Raw genomic sequence first — 18097 nt, 5'->3', positions numbered from 1 at the left:
TTGTAAAAGATTCTCCCAGGCAATACTAAACACACCATCAACAAAAGAGTTTGAAAGAAACTTGACAGATTACACCTTTATCCCAGTCTCCAGAATCTGGCTTTAATATTGGCGATTCACAGCATTTTTAGCATGTTGGTATTTTACATGTTTCTGTCAGAAAATCATGAGATGGTGCAAAATCATGGCAGGGGTGGGGGAGCCCAAACCAAACTTTTTGAGGTTGCCTTCACTTCTATGAAAGAGCCTGTAAAAGATCCTAAAGGCTCTAAAATAAGGCGCACATCCCCTCCCTCGTTATTTTAAATGACAACCTGATTTTTAAGCCGATTTCAGAACTTTTAAGACACAAATCCTATATTAATAGCCTCCCACACCACTCTTATCATATCCATTATTACACAAACACACTCTCAGATGCTAACAGTACTTGGTCTAACTTAAAAGCCATGCAACACTAACAGCTGCATGTGGTGTGGACTGAAAAGCCATTTAAGCCACTCTGGAACCAACAGGAATCAACAGATAGTCAACTATTAAGTAAATTTGAGTGCAACTCAAATGCTGGTGAAAGAGCAGAAGGTAATTAGCAAAAGATCATAAGCATATTTACTTTGAAACTAAAATAATGCAAGTATTTTAGCTAGTGGGGAGAAGACATTTTCCTGTATTTTTCCTAGTCAGCAGAAAAACAGGATGAAAAGGCAAGATCTTTCCTACAATTTCATTGCTACAAATTAAAATCAAAGCTTTCTAAATGAAAATATTTTTTTTCCCTAACAAGAATAACAGAAAACCTTGTCTCTTAATGGAAAGGGTCATAATTACATTTCTCCTTTTCCAAATTCAAAATCACTCAGCTCTAAAAACCAATAGCAAATGACACATCAAAGCAGACTTGTTAAGTCAAGAACAAGGAACTTTATTCCTCTGAACAAATGCAGCACTATCCAAAAGGCATTTAAGTTTTAGCAAAATCTGAAACAACAACTAATTAGTGAAAGTGGAGGTGTTTTACTAAATTTTAAATGCTAGTTTGTTTTGGAGAAAACAAGAAAGACAACTCAGATTAGTTAAGACTTTTAATTGAGAGTGATCTATTAAGACTAACTGGTAACTATTTGTGGCAACAGAAGATGTCTGTCCCAAGGAAATTTTGCAGATATATACCACTACAACATCATTTTATTTTCCTAGCACAAAGACATAAGCAGATAGAAAGTTTTATGTGACAACGCAATTTTTGCTCCTGTTTTACCTTATAAGTATTTGGATGATCTAAAAAACAATGCAACTTTGTCATGCTTTTATATATAAAATATACTTGTATACCCACACACATATATATAGATAGATAGATTAAAAAAATAAATGAATTTAAGCAGAAAAGGGAGGTACAGCCTGAACAATAAAATGGCATTTGCCTCAACAGCTGGGAGCTAGCACTGGACTGAGTCTCCCGTGCAATTTGTCTCTATGACAGCTGCCTTCCTCTTTATCTACCATGCAGGCAGAACTCTAGAAAGTATTAGAAATCAATATAAAATTGTAAAAAACAAATCTACCCTCTTTTACAAAAGCAAGATCTGTATATTTAACCCTGAGCATTGAAGAGAAAAAACCTTCCTCTCTGTAGAAGAGGATAAGCAAGAGAAAATGCAAAGAAACTAGCACAACAAGTAATTACATAACAATAAATGCATAACATTAATTGCCAACACAGGAAAAAAATTTTTGGACAAGTTATCTGACTGCTTCAAAACAAAATATGCAACACTACAAGTGCCAGCAATTGTCTAATTCCCAGCCTTCTCAGTCACATCCTGACTCTCCTCCTTCCCAGCTCTCCTAGCTAAAGACTGAAAACCTGCACTTCTTGTGCACACCATGCATTCCCTTCCTACCTCAGCTATGCAGGCAAGCCAGAAAACTACTTACTCTCCTATAGGAGTAAAAAGTTTTTCACCCAGAGTGTGATTGGGCACTGGAATGGGATCCCCAGGGAAGGGGTCACAGCACCAAGTGTAACAGTTCAAGAAGTGTTTGGCCAATGCTCTCAGGCACATGGTGTGACTCTTGGGGTTCTCCTGTGCAGGGCCAGGAGTTGGACTTGATCCTTGAGCATCTCTTCTAACTCGGGATATTCTGTGCTTCTATGATTCTATTCATCTACAGCCCCTTAGTTCTCAAGTACTTCAGGAAGGGTGGAATTATGTAAGAATCATATCATTATTTCCAGTTAAATTTATAATAAATATTATCTCTGAAGGGGATTTCTGCAGAACTGAATACCTTTTGGCCCAGGGTATTCTCCCAAAGACTAAGTGTAATTGTAGCTCCATATGAGCTGGCAGCAGGCAGTTCTTAAAGCTGTCAAATATTGCTCTCCAAAAGCCTTCAAAGCACTCCCAGGAGCAGTGATGATCTCTGGAAGTGCAGTGATTCTGTGTTATTCAGGGACTGGAGAAGGCTGCATGCAGCCAGACACTGCAGAGCAGTGGTACTGAGGAGAATCCTTCAATTGCTGCTTTTCCTGCATGGCAAGGACTTTAATCCTAAACATGAACCTTGCAAGATCTATATAATTCTCCCCAGATATTTAAGGAAAACAGATTTAATTATAAAACTGCTACCATTATTACGTTCTTTACCACTTAACAGTGATGTTTGTCACCCCTCCTCCTAATCTAAAACAAGAACATTTCATTAATAGTTTCCCTATTTTTACTGAAGCACACAGAACCCACAAGAAGGGTGTTCCCACTCTGCACCCTCAAAGGTGAGGGAGAGAGAAAAATATGTAAATGAAAGATTGAGGTATCCCAGCACCTAACCCTAGTCTTGCATTAACCCCCTAAAATCCTGCAAGTTGCACTGCAGGCATTTTTTTTCAACTGTAAACTCAGAAAAACATTTACAATAGTTGCTTCATCTCAGTGAGTATCCTCCCACAGTAGGCAGCCATGGGATCTCATAAACATAACGCTGGAGCACAGCCTAATTTTCTGCTCAAAGCTTGAATGAGTGTGAATTTAGCATTCAACTAGATTCTCTTCTGCAAAATCCCATCAATAAGTTTCTGCTCCATGTACTGCCACAGAAAATTCTCCATGCCATTGAGACTTCCCTGTACAGAAGCCCATTCATTCCTCTGCTTACCAACAGTTGTCTTTCAGCAAGTTACACCAGTGCTTCAAAATCCTGAGAGTTCTCAACTAGTGGTAAATTGCTACCGTTCACTTCTGCAATGAAATACAGCAATTCAGCATGCTGTAGATAGTGCTTTAGTATCTTAAGTCACTGGCTAAGAACAGCAATTTGATTTCTTTTCTGCTACGGAAAGGAAAAACCCACTCACGTTTAAGATCCTTAGAACGAGTCCTCCCACAAATTCCTACACCAGTCCCCAGGATGGTTTTTCCTTAACACCCTGAATGGAATTTGAAGAACTAAACTGAAATAAATGAATTTTAAGAAGAAAAATAATTAAAACATACTGTCTCCAAAATTATTACAATGGATAACTGAGGAAGATCCAGAGGCATCATTTATGGCCACAACTGCTGCTTTCCACAGCCCTCCAAAAATTCAGGAGGAAAAACAATTGTATACCAAAGCAGGCAGGTCGCTCCCCTTCTTCCTCTCTCCTGAGGCTTATCTTACATGACCTGTAACACTGGTGAGTTTGACACTAGTGACAACAACTTGAAATTTAGGGCTCTTTAGAAACGAGTTTTGTTGCCAGAAAGTAGATAAACCTTGTCAGCATCCAGGATGTTATAAACGTGCTTATTCTCAAGAAAAGATAAACAGAGTTTTATTGCCATTACAATAAACTGCCAGACATGGCAGCAATGATGAGCATATGTGGGTGCACTGTCCCAACTACCAGGCATCTCAGCAGCTCCAGCCACTTGCTCAGTAAGATCGGAAGGCTGCAGGCTAAGAGGAATCATGGACAGGATGGTATGGCAGAGTCAAGGCATTCTGCACTCCCTTGTGTAATGAAAGGTGAGAACTGCTGTGAACTTCAGTCCCAGATGCTAATTTTGTTCAAAGGGAAAATACCTCAGGAAGCTCTTGATAAAAGCAGCACAACAGAGGAAGGTGCTCCTTGCCCCCACCTATGAGGCCAGTTAGTCACAGGACAGCCAGACTGCTGAAACCATCCGCAGGGCTACTGTCCAACAGCAACATGTCTGCCCCTTCAAAAGGGCCACCTCTGTCTCCACAATTAAAGAAGGCATATGGTATTACTTCCATGCCTGAATTCTTCCAAGCCAGAAGAGGACACACAGGAATTAAGGCACAAAAAATAAACTACAAGACTGATAAAAGCATCCAAGCACACATACAGCATCCACTTTACTTTTAAGGATGTGAGAGCTGAAGTGGCAAGGTCAGGGACTCAATAAATGCACCTGAACCAACCACCTGCGTTTCTCTGCTGCTTGTCAGTGAAGCACTGCCAGACAATCAAATTTGGCAACTCCTCTCTTCCCCAGCCCACCTGTAATAATTTCCTAGCTCTAGAGCTGAGAGGGTACCCTGCTTTTGGCCAGTTCTGAAACACTGGAGCAGGTGGAGAATGGTTGGGGAAGGGGCTCAAAATACCCATGAATTAGATAGAATGACAGATGCTATGAAGCTAAATTAAAGTTTTTCTTTGAGATCAAAACTTAAATACTAAATCATTAACAAAGCAGTTGGTACTACTAAAGAAAGCAAAATCTCATTGTTCCTAAACTACTTAAAAACAAACAGACTTCAACTAGAAGTACAAGAAAACCAGCAAGATTCTTATATATCTCATAAAAGTGAACTTTCTTCAGTATCTTCAGTATCTTCCTTTACCTGGACACTTGAATTGTACTAGTTGAAAACACCAGACTATGAATCAAAAGACAAAAGCAAATACTTGGAGATATAAAGCTTTATTAGTTTAAAAATACATATAAGCATGCAGCATGTCTTTCCCAAGATACTTACTAAGCAAAACTTAACCAGAGGCAGCCACGTGGGACCTTTTTTTTTAAGCAAATACGTGTTTGTAAGACTAATTGCATAAAATCATAGAAAGGCTTGGGTTGGAAGAGACTTCAAAGTATCACCTAGTTCCAACCTACCTGTCATGGAAAGGAATGCCACCCACCAGATCAGGTTGTTCTGGGCCCCATCCAACCTGGCCTTGAAAATTTCCAGGGATGTGGCACCCACAGTTCTCTGGGTAACCTGTTCCAGTGCCTCACCACCCTTACAATAACGAATTTCTTCCAAACTTTTAATTTAAATCTCTCCTCCTAGTTTAAAATTGTTCCCCCTTGTCCTGTCACTCTCTGCTTGTATATGAAGTCACTATCCCTCTTTTTTTGTAAGCCCTCCCTAAGCACTGGAAGGTTGCAATGAGGTCTCCAGGGAGCCTTCTCTTCTCCAGGCTGAACAACCCCAGCTCTCTCAGCCTGTCTTCATGAGAGGTGCTCCTGACCTCTGATCACCTTCATGGCCCTTCTCTGAACCCTCTCCAACAGCTCCACATCCTTCCTATGTCAGGGGCCCCAGAGCTGGATGCAGCACTCCAGGTGGGGTCTCACTAGGGCAGAGTAGAGGGGCAGAATGCCCTCCCTCAAACTTCTGGCCTCGCTGCTTTGGATGCAGCCCAGGATACGGTTGGTTGTCAGGGTTGCAAGTGAGCATTGCTGGATCCTGTCCAGCTTTTCATCCACGAGAACCTCCAAGTCCTTCTCCACAGAGCTGCTCTCAAGGAGTTTATCTCCCAGTTTGTACTCATGACTGAGATTGGCCCAACTCAGATGCAGCAACCTTGCACTTGGACTTGGTTAGTTTTGTGACACAGTGCTTTGTTACAGCTACATATAGTGCTTGCACCATGACCTCATCCAGCAACAGCCTGCCCAGTCTTGAAGTGACTCAGGTCAATTACTTTTACATGCTAACCCACCACTGACCAACACACGAGGAACCACCAACTAAATTAAAAACAGTCACACTGGCTTCCCTCTTCATAAGGATTTTGGCTTGTGTTACTCTAGGCCATTCGTTTTAACTACATTTATGATGAAGATATAGGAATTAGCTGAAAACAACACGTAAGGTGAAGGTATGAGCAGCCTGGAGACTGATGGCCAGACCCCACAAGTCCAGTCATCTAAATGACTTTACCAGAAATGTGGAGATCCTGCAGGACTGAACCAAGGCTTCAGCTGTCTGGCTCAGCAAGCAGGACACAGCAACCGCCTGAATCCAGAGAAAAGAAAGGAAGCTTCTCCAGCAACTCAAAGGCTACTTCAGGCTGCCTAAAGAGCATTCTCAACTCCTCAATTATTTTCAGCTGCTCAGTTGTGATCAAGACTTTTAAATTTTTTTTGTTTTGTTTTGTTTTGTTTTGTTTTGTTTTGTTTTTCACAAGGTCTTCACCCAGGAAAAGAAGCCACACAGCACAGTCTGCTAGGTTTCTTCAGACAAGGTTAAACAGTTCACTTCCCTTTTAGGAAAGGAAGTAGGAAGTCTAAGGGATACATATTAGTAATTAAAATGGAGTCTTTGATGTTCTGCTGAAGAACTGAAGTGCAAGATGGGACAGCATACACTCACCTACACCAGCCAGACCAGCAAGCCCAGTTCTTCTCTGATGAACTACAACAGCCACCATGGTGGGCCTGGTGCTCGGGGACATGTCTTGCCACATTCACTAATGGACATGCAAAAGTGCTCCCATGCACCCATGTCCTCCAGCCCCTCACGAGCGAGGCCTCCTGTGCTCAATCACAGTGTGGCTCCAGGACCTGTGCTTCCTCTGCTGGCTGTGACAACAACAGTTCATTAGTTCTCTGACAAATAGGAAGAAACCTCAGAGGTGATGAGGACGTAACAACAGCAGCATGAACAAGCCTGACAATTGGTTTTATAGACATCCTTTCCTCTTCCACAATAGTTTTTCAGAGGATACAGAACACAGCTCCATGCAGAGCCGCCTCTACCAGCAATATTAAGCACCTTAGGCAACAGAAACAAACCTAGAGAACATACACGTGTGTGCACGCACATCCCTGTGCAGCTTTCATAGGACCTTTCACCTCTGTCCTATGAACCCCAGCACCAAGCATGTATCCAACTGAACATACAAGCTGCCCCAGTGATTTAAGTGCAGCCTGTGCTCTCAAAGGTAAGAGCATCCTCCACCCCTTCCCTTCCCCATCTCCTGCTGTCACCAGGTCAGTTCTGAGCTGGCTGGAAGCTGCAGGCACAGCTTCATGCCAGATGAAACAGAGCTGAGCCCATGGCCTGTGCTGACACTGGTGTTCCACTGACCACAGTAACCATGAACTGAACAGGGAGCTGAAAATGAATCCAGATAAATTAGCTCACTGAAAAATAACCCAAACAAAAATTATGCAAACAGTTTTCGGCCCGCTCATTGCAAGGTGACACGTGCCAGTATGAGCTGAAGAGGGGCTGGTAATACAGCCCCAGATCAGTTCCATCTCCCAGCAAAGGGAACAGGTGGCCAGGTTGGGCAGGGATCATGCATGGTGGTGGCAGCCCAGACTTAGACCACTTTAAATCAGCTGTAGAACACCACAAAGAACCACTAACACAGGCCACTTAAACTCCAAATAGCACAGTCCTGCTCCTAAGGGAAAACAAAAAGAAACATTTCTACAGAGGAAAGCCTCCCATTGTATTTAAACTTCTGTTCTCATTTCATCTTAACCTTCACCGTGTGGCAGGGACCACATCCATAACCCCACTAAGCAGTCATGCACCCTGCAGCTGCCAGCCTTTCTTTTGTCAGGAATGGCTTGTCTCCTCAGCAATCCCAACTGGAGGTATTCCCCGGTCTCCCCATCATATCCATTCCTCTTGTCATGCCAGTATAACAATTAGCTGGACTGCACTGTGACCTGAATAGGGGAATTAAGGTGAAAAGCAACACAAGAATTAAAAGAAGGAAAGATAAAAATCCAGCCAGATCATATCTGATCAGATCCATAGTTTGTTGCAGAAACACGAAAGTTCACGCGCCAGGAAAGTGCTGGAGCAAACGCTCAGGAGCAAGGGAATGCAACCACAGCTAAAAAATGGACTCATCAACCCCACCACAGCCCAAAGCCAATGGTACAGAGCAGTTCCTGCTTTCCTGGGCTCTTTCAGTGCTGCTTAACACACTTTGTATCATCTTTGCTGTGGGTGAAGAGCACAGACAGAGGCCCGTTACTCCAGTATATTGAACCTTAGTAGCCAATCTCCTCTGGAGGTCAGTAGCCTGTCACTGTGCAACCAACACCCCAGTTACCCAGCAGGGTGCCTGCACACGGGCTATCATAACCAAGAGCAAGATAACAGAAATACCTCAGATATAAGGTTCAGAGGACTCCCCGGATATTGCCAGCTCTTCATTATTACTTGAAAAAGAACTGATTGTGCTTTTTAAAGCTCTATAACAGTTCATACAGGCAGACTTCACTGCAAAGAGTTAGCTCTGATGTGAAGTCAAGCAGCTGGAAGCCAGTGAAATGGAAGAGTGTTATTTCCATGCACAGCTTTAGGAAATCTATTATTTAAATATTCTGCATAATTTCTAGGGTTTGCAATTCAAAAATAAAAACTGAAAGGGTTCAAGAAAAGCTCTCCATAAATTGTCGGATATCTGGAAAATCTATTTACGCTATAGTTCTACAGACTTTTATGACTGCTCTAGAAAGAGATGACCCTCATTTCTCCACATACCGGTTCAAGGAGAAAATTTATGATATTAGAGAGCTTTTTGGTATGACAGCCAAAGATATAAGAAAATGGATTTCAATTTAAAACTAGACAAATTCCAATTTAAAACCAAAAGATATTATTTTAATAATTTGAGAAATTAACAGTCGCACCAGCTTATTTAGGGCATTATTTTATTAGTAGATTCAATATTATCTGAAGCCTTTAACATGAATCTGAGGGGTTATTTTGTTCGGGTTTTGGGTTTTTTTTTTCACTTTAGCACCACCAGATGTTATAAATGCAGTGAAATTCTGACATTTCTGTTATTTGGGTCAGGCTGGATAATAACACTAAAATCAGAGGAGATAATTCTATCCCGAGAGTGCCACTGGACTTTCACAGGAAATCTTCTCAAATAATGGCAATAAAAGAGGGAGGACAGGGTCCTATGTCCCTCACCTTTGTGCATATGTAGGTGGGATTAGGAGATTCTAACACAAAACAAGCAGGCTCCTTTTCCTCTCACTCCAGCTAGTGCTTATCTTTCTGCACGGTTTTACCTGCCAAAAGCCCAAACATTATCAAATCAGAGGAAAGACATTTGCAGGAGGCACTCCTGAAATTTCAGCCTCCTATGCCCAAAGGGTCCCCAGCGACTCCTGTCAGATGCCCTGGCAGAGCGTTTATGAGAGGCAGTACATTAGATGAGGACAAGTTGGACATCAGCTCTCCAAGAGCTCAAGGACCACTCGGGAGTCCTCAGGTCTCAGAGCCTCCTCCAGACAGAGGAGGAGCCTGGCTCAATCTCCATGACCCAGTTATGGACTACGTACTTCTAAGAATAACTATCACATCAAGTGAGGAGAATTTTCTTCCCCCATCCCCATAAACATATCCTTTACCCTCATTACATTTTTATTAAGACATTCCTCAGCACAAGCGCCAAGCAAACCTTTAATACGTTTGAATTTCTTCAGCTTCCACACAGCTGAGAGCAAGTGTGTGTTTCCCTATCTCAGACAACACAGAGCAGACACAAAGAGGAGTGCTCTTGATAGGATGGATGCTCAAAAAAGCACGAACAGCAGAAAATACAGCAGAAGAGTGGAGAAGAGCAAGGGGACAAGAGCTCCAGCCTTTATAACTGCAGGCTGTTCACTGAGACAAAAATATTGCAGCAAAGCCAATGAGGTCAAACATCATTTCCCCTCATCTGGTAACGATGACTGAGGAAGTCTGCATTCATAAAAGGCACAGACTTATCACACACCCTGAAAAGAGAATCCAACCAGTCTTTGTTCAAAGCAGGAATCCCTACACAAATAAAACAAATCTTCAAGGGAGAAAAACTAGGGCTTGTGACAAAATTTTTCAGTAGCCCCTTAGCTCAAGCAGCACTAGTGGGCGCAGCTATAATCACAGCAAACCTACATAATGGGTCTGAACTAGCTTAGCCCTTTCCCTGCAAGCAGAGAAGCTGCCACATCAGTAACTCCGTTGCTAGGGCAACTGCTTACTTTCCATATCAACTGCAAACTCGTTGCTATGGAGACACATATACAAGAAAAATTCCTCTCTATAGCCAAGGACCAGATGGTAGGGAAGTCAGGGAAGTCATGGACTAACGGGCTGTACTAAATGGGACACACACTAGAGGACATTTAGATCTGTACATTCACAATAGGATTAATCTGAACAACTAAATTCACAGGTCTGGCAGTATAAACAAAGCCAGGGAACTCCTCATCTATTCCCCATCATGTGATACTTCATACTCTGGCCAACTACTATTAAACTGCTGAGCTTAATGCAAAGAGGTTTGTACAATCAAGGGCTCAGCATTTTCCCTTCTTCAGCCCAGCTCTCAGTCTCGATCCAGATCAGCCTCATCGCAAAGTTACACGAATAGCCGCGCTGTCAGCTTGCCAGGTAAGCCTGATGGCACTGCAGTTGAAGCGGAATAGCAGCAGTGTAAAAACAAATCCGAGCAGAAAAACGTCTTTTCCTGGCACACCTAAAAGCACCAGGACAGGGCAAGTCAAAAACTGAAGTGATGCAGCCTGCCTTTTTTTTTTTCTCCCCTCTCTGTTACAATGATCTCACATCAGGAAATTCAAGCGTTCATACACAGGCAGAAAAAGCTGCAGACTATTAGATGCATATTTAGCCCCATGAATATAAACTAGTGGAACCCAAGACTGAGAAAACTACTATGCAGAGGGAATTCAAAAAAGAATTAAGTGTTCAGCAGAACTTTTTTTAGCAAAACGATTACTGGAAGGCTACAGAAACACTGGAAAGCACAACTACGAGAGAAAAGGCTTCTAGCTTTTCACAATGTGTCAATGCACATCACCCGGCAAATGCCTGCAATTCCTAGCACTGATTAACTCCTTCCCACCATACTGTACATGTTTCAGAGCCCATCTTGTTAGCATTTCATAACATGCCATTTGTTAAAGGCTGCCTTTTTCCCTTCACATAAAAACAGGAAAACAGGCAGACTCCAAACTTGCAATTTGCAGGATCTGGCTGCAAAGGAGAAGTGGCACAAAATGATTCCTTAGAGATGAAACCCCCCCCTTTCCCCTGCCCCAAGCCCCAGACTAAACCCAGAGAACCCTTCAGAGGGACACCTTCCTTCTGAACAGCAGATATATTTGCTGCAAGGTACTTGAACCAACCCCAAAGTGTGCATTCACACACACATAAAGGTATTTTCAAAGCCATCAGTTGACATTTACTGCTTTCCAAGTCCACAATTAGCTGTCAAGCACCTGATTCAGCAACTCTGACTGAGGGCCAATTCTGTGCTCAGGACTCTGTCTGCCACATCTCTTGGCCAGGACATGAGAAAAACCCAGCAGGGGACTTAAATGACCTGCTATGGTGCATTTTATGTTTTAAGATTCCTATCCCATTCATCTTAATGCTGGCTACCTGCAGTTATTAGCATCTCCAGAAAGTGGAAAAAATTCTTTCTCATAATCTGGGATTTTCCAGGAATGAATAAAACTCCACCTTGTTATTCATACAGACAAGGCCATCCACCACACCTTGTTGTCTATGTAACCATGGCTCTAATCATGAATTTGAGACGTGGGTGACTTGTCATGCATTGTGCGGTGCCACTTCCCTGTGGAGAGGCAGCACGTTGTGGTATTGTTCATCCGAGCTCAGTGGACTGCCGGATATTTGACAGATAGACATGAAGACAAGCTCCTCATAGGAAGGAAGCTGAAATCTGAATAGTCAACTTGTAAACAGAGGAAGAGGGACTGTACAAAACACAAATGGCAGTGTAAACACATGCCTTACAAGTTACAGTATTTTGAGAGGGAGGGGGGTAAATGCTTTGTATGAAGATTTCTTAGAGTCTGGGACAGGATCGTGAACGTCTGGTGTGGCGTTTGTTATTATAGTCTCCCTTCCAAACCAGAATTTAAGACTCTGGTTTACACAAAACAAGATCCAGTTCAGAAACAGGGGTTTTTTTTAATCTCACACACAATCTTTCACAGCAACTAATAGATAAAAATACCAACACACAGTGTATGATCAGCAATATGGAAACATGGATTCTACATAATAGTATTTTTAAAACTAAAAAGAAAAGAAAGATAGAAGGGTCAATCCTTTAAAAAGGGAAAGCTCCAGAGAAAGTTAAGTAATCTAAAATGAAAAGTTCCTAGCTTAGGGTAGTGTGTGACTCTTCCTCTAGAGTTACTTGAGCTCCTATTGCACAGCTTTTGAAGTTAAATAGCACACAAAATAGGGAGAACAGCACCACCAACAGAAGTCTAGTTTCAGGGTAACCAGTTATAAAACAATCATAGCATTTACCTCATTGAAACACAAAATCTGAGTGCATCTATTGTTTATGCCAGGGAAAAGTGTCCACTGTCTGATCTTCAGCCAGTTTTAGAGACAGACCATCAGTGATGTGATCTTACCTGCTATTTATTTCCCTAACCTGTGGGAAGGCCTCTGAAATTAATCTGCAAGCTGATATTTTTATCAGTATATCCCTACTTTGCCAAAGATTCATCCAGACCACTGCTTCTTGAGACAGCCCCCTCCGGAAACTGATACCTGCTCCCAGGCTCACTGACGCAGTAGAAGGCTGTGCAAGGACTGCCTCCGCTGCTCCGCCCGCTTCCCCATTCCCTCGCACACAGCCTCTTCCTGCAGACGCCGCTGAGGTATCAGCAATGAAACCAGGCGACAACTGAGACCAGAAAGCAAAGATGTGCTCCCCAGGCCTCTGCACTGCACCAAGCGCAGAAGCGACGTGAGCCCAGGGAGAGAACAACTGAAATTTTGGTAAAGGGTAACTTTCACCTTTGAGGCCAGACCTGTCTCATCTCTTTGAAGAGCTTTTCTAAAACCTGCCTGAAATGGAACAAAGCTTCATCACCAAAATTCAGAACTACTTCTGCTGGTGTAAGAGAAAGAAAAGTTTTTTCAGATTACAACAGAGACCAGGGAAAAAGCGATGGACTCTTACATAAGGCATACCCCTTCGCTATATATTTGTATTAGCCAAGAACAGCAAGCAGCCTATTTATAACATGATTACATTCATCTAGTATAGCTGGAAACCATTACCACAGCATGATAACTAAAAACAATATTTAACCACTATGCATGAAGACACCAGCTGGGGGGAAAAGAAAAAACACACACCCTGAGTGCTTTCTTACAGATGTCTAGACAATGAATTTAATAAAATCAGAATGAGCAACGCTAAAGAAATGTTGGCTCTCTGAATTTAATGAACTATGTTACCAGGGACAGGGTTGAATGTTCCATATTTCACTGTTAAGGACACATTCAGGGATTAGCAGGTGAATATTTTCAGCACCAGATAGGTTTCCATAGTTCCAAACTTACCTGACTTCTGTCTTTGTCCACTTTCTTAAAACACTTATTCAAGGATAGATTATGTCTCACAGAATTTTTCCATCCAGTGGGTGCATTTGCAAAATATGGAAAGTGTTCCAAGATCCAGTTGTATATATCCTTTACGGGCAGTCTTTTGGTTGGTGAGTCCTCAATGGCCATAAATATGAGGCAGCTAAAGGAATAAGGAGGTTTGCAGTTGGGGTTCTGCTTGGCATCGTAGGGCATGTCAGAGTGGGCAGGAGACGGTGGCGTGTCATCACCAATGTCCTGAACAGGGCTAACGCTCCTTAACACCGAGTCCCCAAAGCTTTTCAGCAAGTTCTTACTCTCATGCAACCAGTTCAAATTAGTTAGTTCTTCATCTTCCATGGCCCCTTTATCTAATCTGATGGCAGGCAAAGAGAAATCTAGGTCCTCGTCATCGTGAAGTGCCTTTGATAAATCGCTATCTTGATAACGTTGGCTCAATCCACTGGGCACACTAATTCCTGAGCCCTCTGGCTTCTTACTGGGAGGCATGACTGGACCCATTTAGACAGCAACTCCTGGGAGAGTGAATCCAAAGGAAAGGAAGAAAAAAACAGAAGAGAAAAGTTAGCTCATCAAAAGATCCTGCATAATGTTTGGACAGCTTTTCCCTAACTGGTCACTTAGCCTTTTGCCACCTGACAGGTTCACAAATACTCACAACTGTTAAGTAAAATAATCTAAAATCAGCACACAGAAAGAAATTTCAGTTGATGGAATAAGATGATAATCCAGATACACCTCAGTTCTGCATGAAAGTGAAGCCCCCACACAGGAAATCCCGGAGAATGTTCCTTTAATGATGAATAGGTGTATCAAAGCATTGATTGTATCCGACTGTATCACTTTAATAAGCATGTGAACTAAAAAAAACCACACTAAGTAACAGTGACCTAAGGGCAGTTCTTCAATTTCAGCTGTTTCACATTTGAGGACAATACAACAGCACCATGATTAAAGTCACTCTGGCTAAAGGCCAGGGCAGACAAACATCCAATTTGACTATGGACTCAGTTGCATCAAAACTCAGAAACGATGGCAGAACTTCAAAACCAGCAAGGGCAGGAGAAAGGAGAAGGGAAACCAACACACAATAGTTTTGGGACCAGGGCCAAGACATGGGGAAACAAGTGCCGGAGGAATAGAGCATTTTAAAACATATGTAAACAGAGGAGATGCTAACATTAGCTGAACTGCATTTCAAACATGGTAGAAAACAGTCAGAAAGCCTGCTGTGATGTTCAACAGTGGCCTGTGAGAGACAGGATGAGCTGCTGAGGGTACTGTATAAGCAGGGCCTAGGGGGGACACCTGTGAGCAGTAATATTTGGGATGCTTTGAGCCCTTTATAAGCTCAGTGAAGTTGTGCACCTGCCCAACTGAAGAGAATCAGATAGGAGACCAACAATTCTACTTCAGAAGCAGGAAACAGGCTCACTTGGCTTCTATATACAGTCAAACTGCCAGGATTTAGGTCTGGAAATGTGAACAGCAGTAGAACAAAAATTGGAAAGAGTTAAAAACAAATTTTAAAAGGATGAGACTTCCTGCACAAACACTGAACAGGAACAAAATGATTCCCTGTACCTAAAACATAACCTCAGCAGCTCCCTGAAGTCGTGCAGTCACACAGTCAGTACTGTGAATGAAAGGCAAAAAACCCTAGAGATAACAATAGAATAAATCATCTATCTGCAAGGAAAAATAGAGCAACACAGCCATTCTGGGAAAGAGAAATGATGGACTTTATTTTAGCTGTTATAAACAGGCAAAAATGAAAACTGAAAGTTCCTCGGGTCTTTCTACAAACACATTACACCAAAGCAGCCATTACTAAAAATAAAAACACAGAACTTTTCTGCACAGAAACCCTTCAATACACACCATCACTCAAGATACTCAGTGAGAATGTGCAGTTTTACACGAGTATCTGGGAAAAGAAAAGTATCAGGGAAAGGAAAAAATACCACGGCAGATATAAACACCGGGTGGCAAAACTTACGTCGGTCCCACTTCCTAGCTTTCAAAACTGCAACCAGCGCAGCCAGAAGGTAAACAAGGGAATCGCCGGCGTCCTGGGGCTCCGGCATTGCCCTACCTACGCCGCACGCTCAACTTTGACTCCAAATGGAAGTTACGTCCCATGAGCTTCTAAACAGGAAAATTATATGATGGCTGACAGTAAAGTAATTTAATTGCACTGTTGCTATGACAACATGCTGCTCTCTTTCTGTTTAATTTGCTTATTTGCCAGTATCCTCCCAAAGGGCCATATCACTCCATGATTTTTCTCCCCGTCTCTCTTTCGCCGCTCCAAGCAGCGGGGGTGATCGGGCGGCCACGGCCCCGCGGAGCGCCCTCGGGCCAGCAGGGAGGGCCGGCGGGGCCGGGCCGGACAGCGGCTGCCGGCGGGGCCGCGGCGGACGGGCGGGCGGGGTGCCCGGGGCTACCCCCGCGTCGGCGGGGCCCGGCTGGGGCCACGCCTGGGGGTTACGGGGGGGACTGCTACGGAGGCCCGTGGCGGCGCCCCACGGGCAGACAAAGGCGCGCCGGTCACGGGCGGTCCCGCAGCGGAGCCCCCGGGCAGTCCCGGCGGCGCCGGCCCCGCAGCCCCCGCGCCGGCCCGGGGGGCGGGCAGAGCCCCCCCGCCTCGCGCCGCACCCGCCGCGCGGGGGGGCGGGCGCCCATTGGCCGCGGCCGCAGCCAATCAATGGCGTTGCCAGGCGACCGGCGCTGCCCGGGCGGGCGGCGCGCGCCGCGCACCCCGCCAATGCCGGGCAGATGTCACCGGCCCGCGCCGGGCCCGCGCGCCGCCCGCGCGCACCGACCGCACGTGCCTGCGCGCGCGCGCACGGCGGTCCCCGCCGGGACCCCCCGTCGGGACCGGCCCGGGCCAGGCGCGCCCCCGCGGCTTGGGCACGGCCGGGCTCGGAGGGGTCACACGGCCGGGCCGCGCACCAACTCCCGGCCAAGTTGTGGCGCGGGGCCGGGCCGGGCGGGACTGCAGCGCGCCGCCCCCCCGGCGGCGATCCCCGCCAACAACAACAGCAACAACAACTCACCTGGCTGGGGGCGGCGGTCTCACCGCGGTCCCGTCATGGCAGTGGCGCAAACTTTCATCTGACGGAGCCGGGCATGGCGCGTCCCCGCCTCAGCCCGAGCCCCGGGGGTGCCGCGGGGGTCCCGGCGCACGGGGCTCCGCCGCCTGCATGGGGCCCGCCCGCCCCGCGCTCCCGACGGGCAGCGGTCGCCTCGGTGTGAGCCCGAGAGCGAGAAATTGTTTCCACTGCAAACAAAAAAGGCGACACATGACCAGGGAGGGAGGGGAGAGACGGAAAACGTGGGCTGGGCCAGCCGCGACGGGAGAAGCCGCGTAAGGGAGGGAGGGAGGCAGGGCCGGCGGCGGTGGGGGAGGGCGGCGGCTCCGCGGGCCGGCGGCGGGACCGGCGGTTCCCTCCCGCGGGGCGCCTGCCCGGCGGCGGCGCCGGGGTCGCGCCGGGCCGGCGGCGCTGCCGGGGGCGGGCGGGTGTCCGGCGGCAGGAGGCGCCCGGGGAAGTCCCCGGTGCGGAGGGAACCGGCAGCGCTGCGTGCCCGAACCGGCGGCCGTGGCGCTCCCACTTGTGCGAGTGTCCTTCTCCCCGGCCCGGCTGGGCCGACCTCCCTGAACCGCGGCGGGCACCGACGAGCCCCGGGAGCCCACGGCTCAGCAGAGCACAGCCCTGCCACTGCCTCCCCCCGCAAGAGGAACGGGGGAGGTATCTCTGAATACCCTCCCGGCGGGCAGGTAATTCCTGCCGAGGACTGGCGACCCTGCCGGCCCAGCTGCGCACTCGGGAGTGCGGCAGCCGAACACCGGCCTCGCCGGTGTGAGCGGGAGCCGGGCCACACAGGGATGTGCGGGAGCGACAGAAGGAGGTCCAACACGAGGGCTCTGCTGCTGACTCTGCGTGTCATGAAGCTACGGTCTCGCTGAGGGTCTGCACGGTGTTCAGTAAAGAACTGTGTTGCAGAAATCTGCAGCAACAGCTGGGGGGGGGGGGCAGAAATTATTTTGTTAGGGAAATGTGCATTAAAACAAGGCTTGACTCAATTAAGAAGAATGGTGCATATTTCTCATCTTCTACCCTACCCTGACATAACTGGTATTAAGTAAAAAACTCCTTACCATCAGCTAAATTAATTGAAGGGAACTAACTTGATTTAAAAATAAAGAAGCTGCCCAGTCTAGACAGCACTAGTTGAACGTACAGTCTCTTATATGCTACGTGCCTGATTCTCAAACAGCTTCAGTGCTTTGCACCCTGGAATGTCTCTCTACCCGTAAAGCAAGTACATGGAATTGTTTGAAGTTGGCTCACAAAAATCAAAGATTTTCTGCTCTGGATAAACAAGGCTTGCAGATTTAGCATACTTGAAAATAAATTTGACTTACAGTATA

At 45.6% G+C, this 18097-nt stretch overlaps 1 protein-coding gene across 6 annotated transcripts in view; it reads right to left on the bottom strand.

The window, feature by feature from the left end:
- The window catches only part of FOXN3 (forkhead box N3), a 133292-nt gene extending 116375 nt beyond the window's left edge, over positions 1 to 16917 (bottom strand). Inside the window, exons 1-2 of one of the 6 annotated variants that reach the window (XM_027899147.1) lie at positions 16722 to 16917; positions 13621 to 14177 (exon numbers count right to left, since the gene is read on the bottom strand). In XM_027899147.1, coding sequence (XP_027754948.1) covers positions 13621 to 14163 — 543 coding nt within the window. In that variant the 5' untranslated portion in view covers positions 14164 to 14177; positions 16722 to 16917. Of the gene's footprint in view, positions 1 to 13620; positions 14178 to 15661; positions 15965 to 16721 lie in introns of those variants that run through there. The other 5 variants (XM_027899149.1, XM_027899151.1, XM_027899150.1 and 2 more) reach the window with 5 other exon arrangements.
- Between the last annotated feature and the right edge of the window lie 1180 nt (positions 16918 to 18097).

Source organism: Empidonax traillii, unplaced genomic scaffold (assembly GCF_003031625.1).
Source record: "Empidonax traillii isolate 1590-97213 ecotype Southwest subspecies unplaced genomic scaffold, ASM303162v1 scaffold646:size549819, whole genome shotgun sequence".
Lineage (NCBI taxonomy): Eukaryota > Metazoa > Chordata > Aves > Passeriformes > Tyrannidae > Empidonax > Empidonax traillii.
Note: the sequence above shows the minus strand (reverse complement) of the source record. Positions and strands in the feature narration are given on the sequence as shown.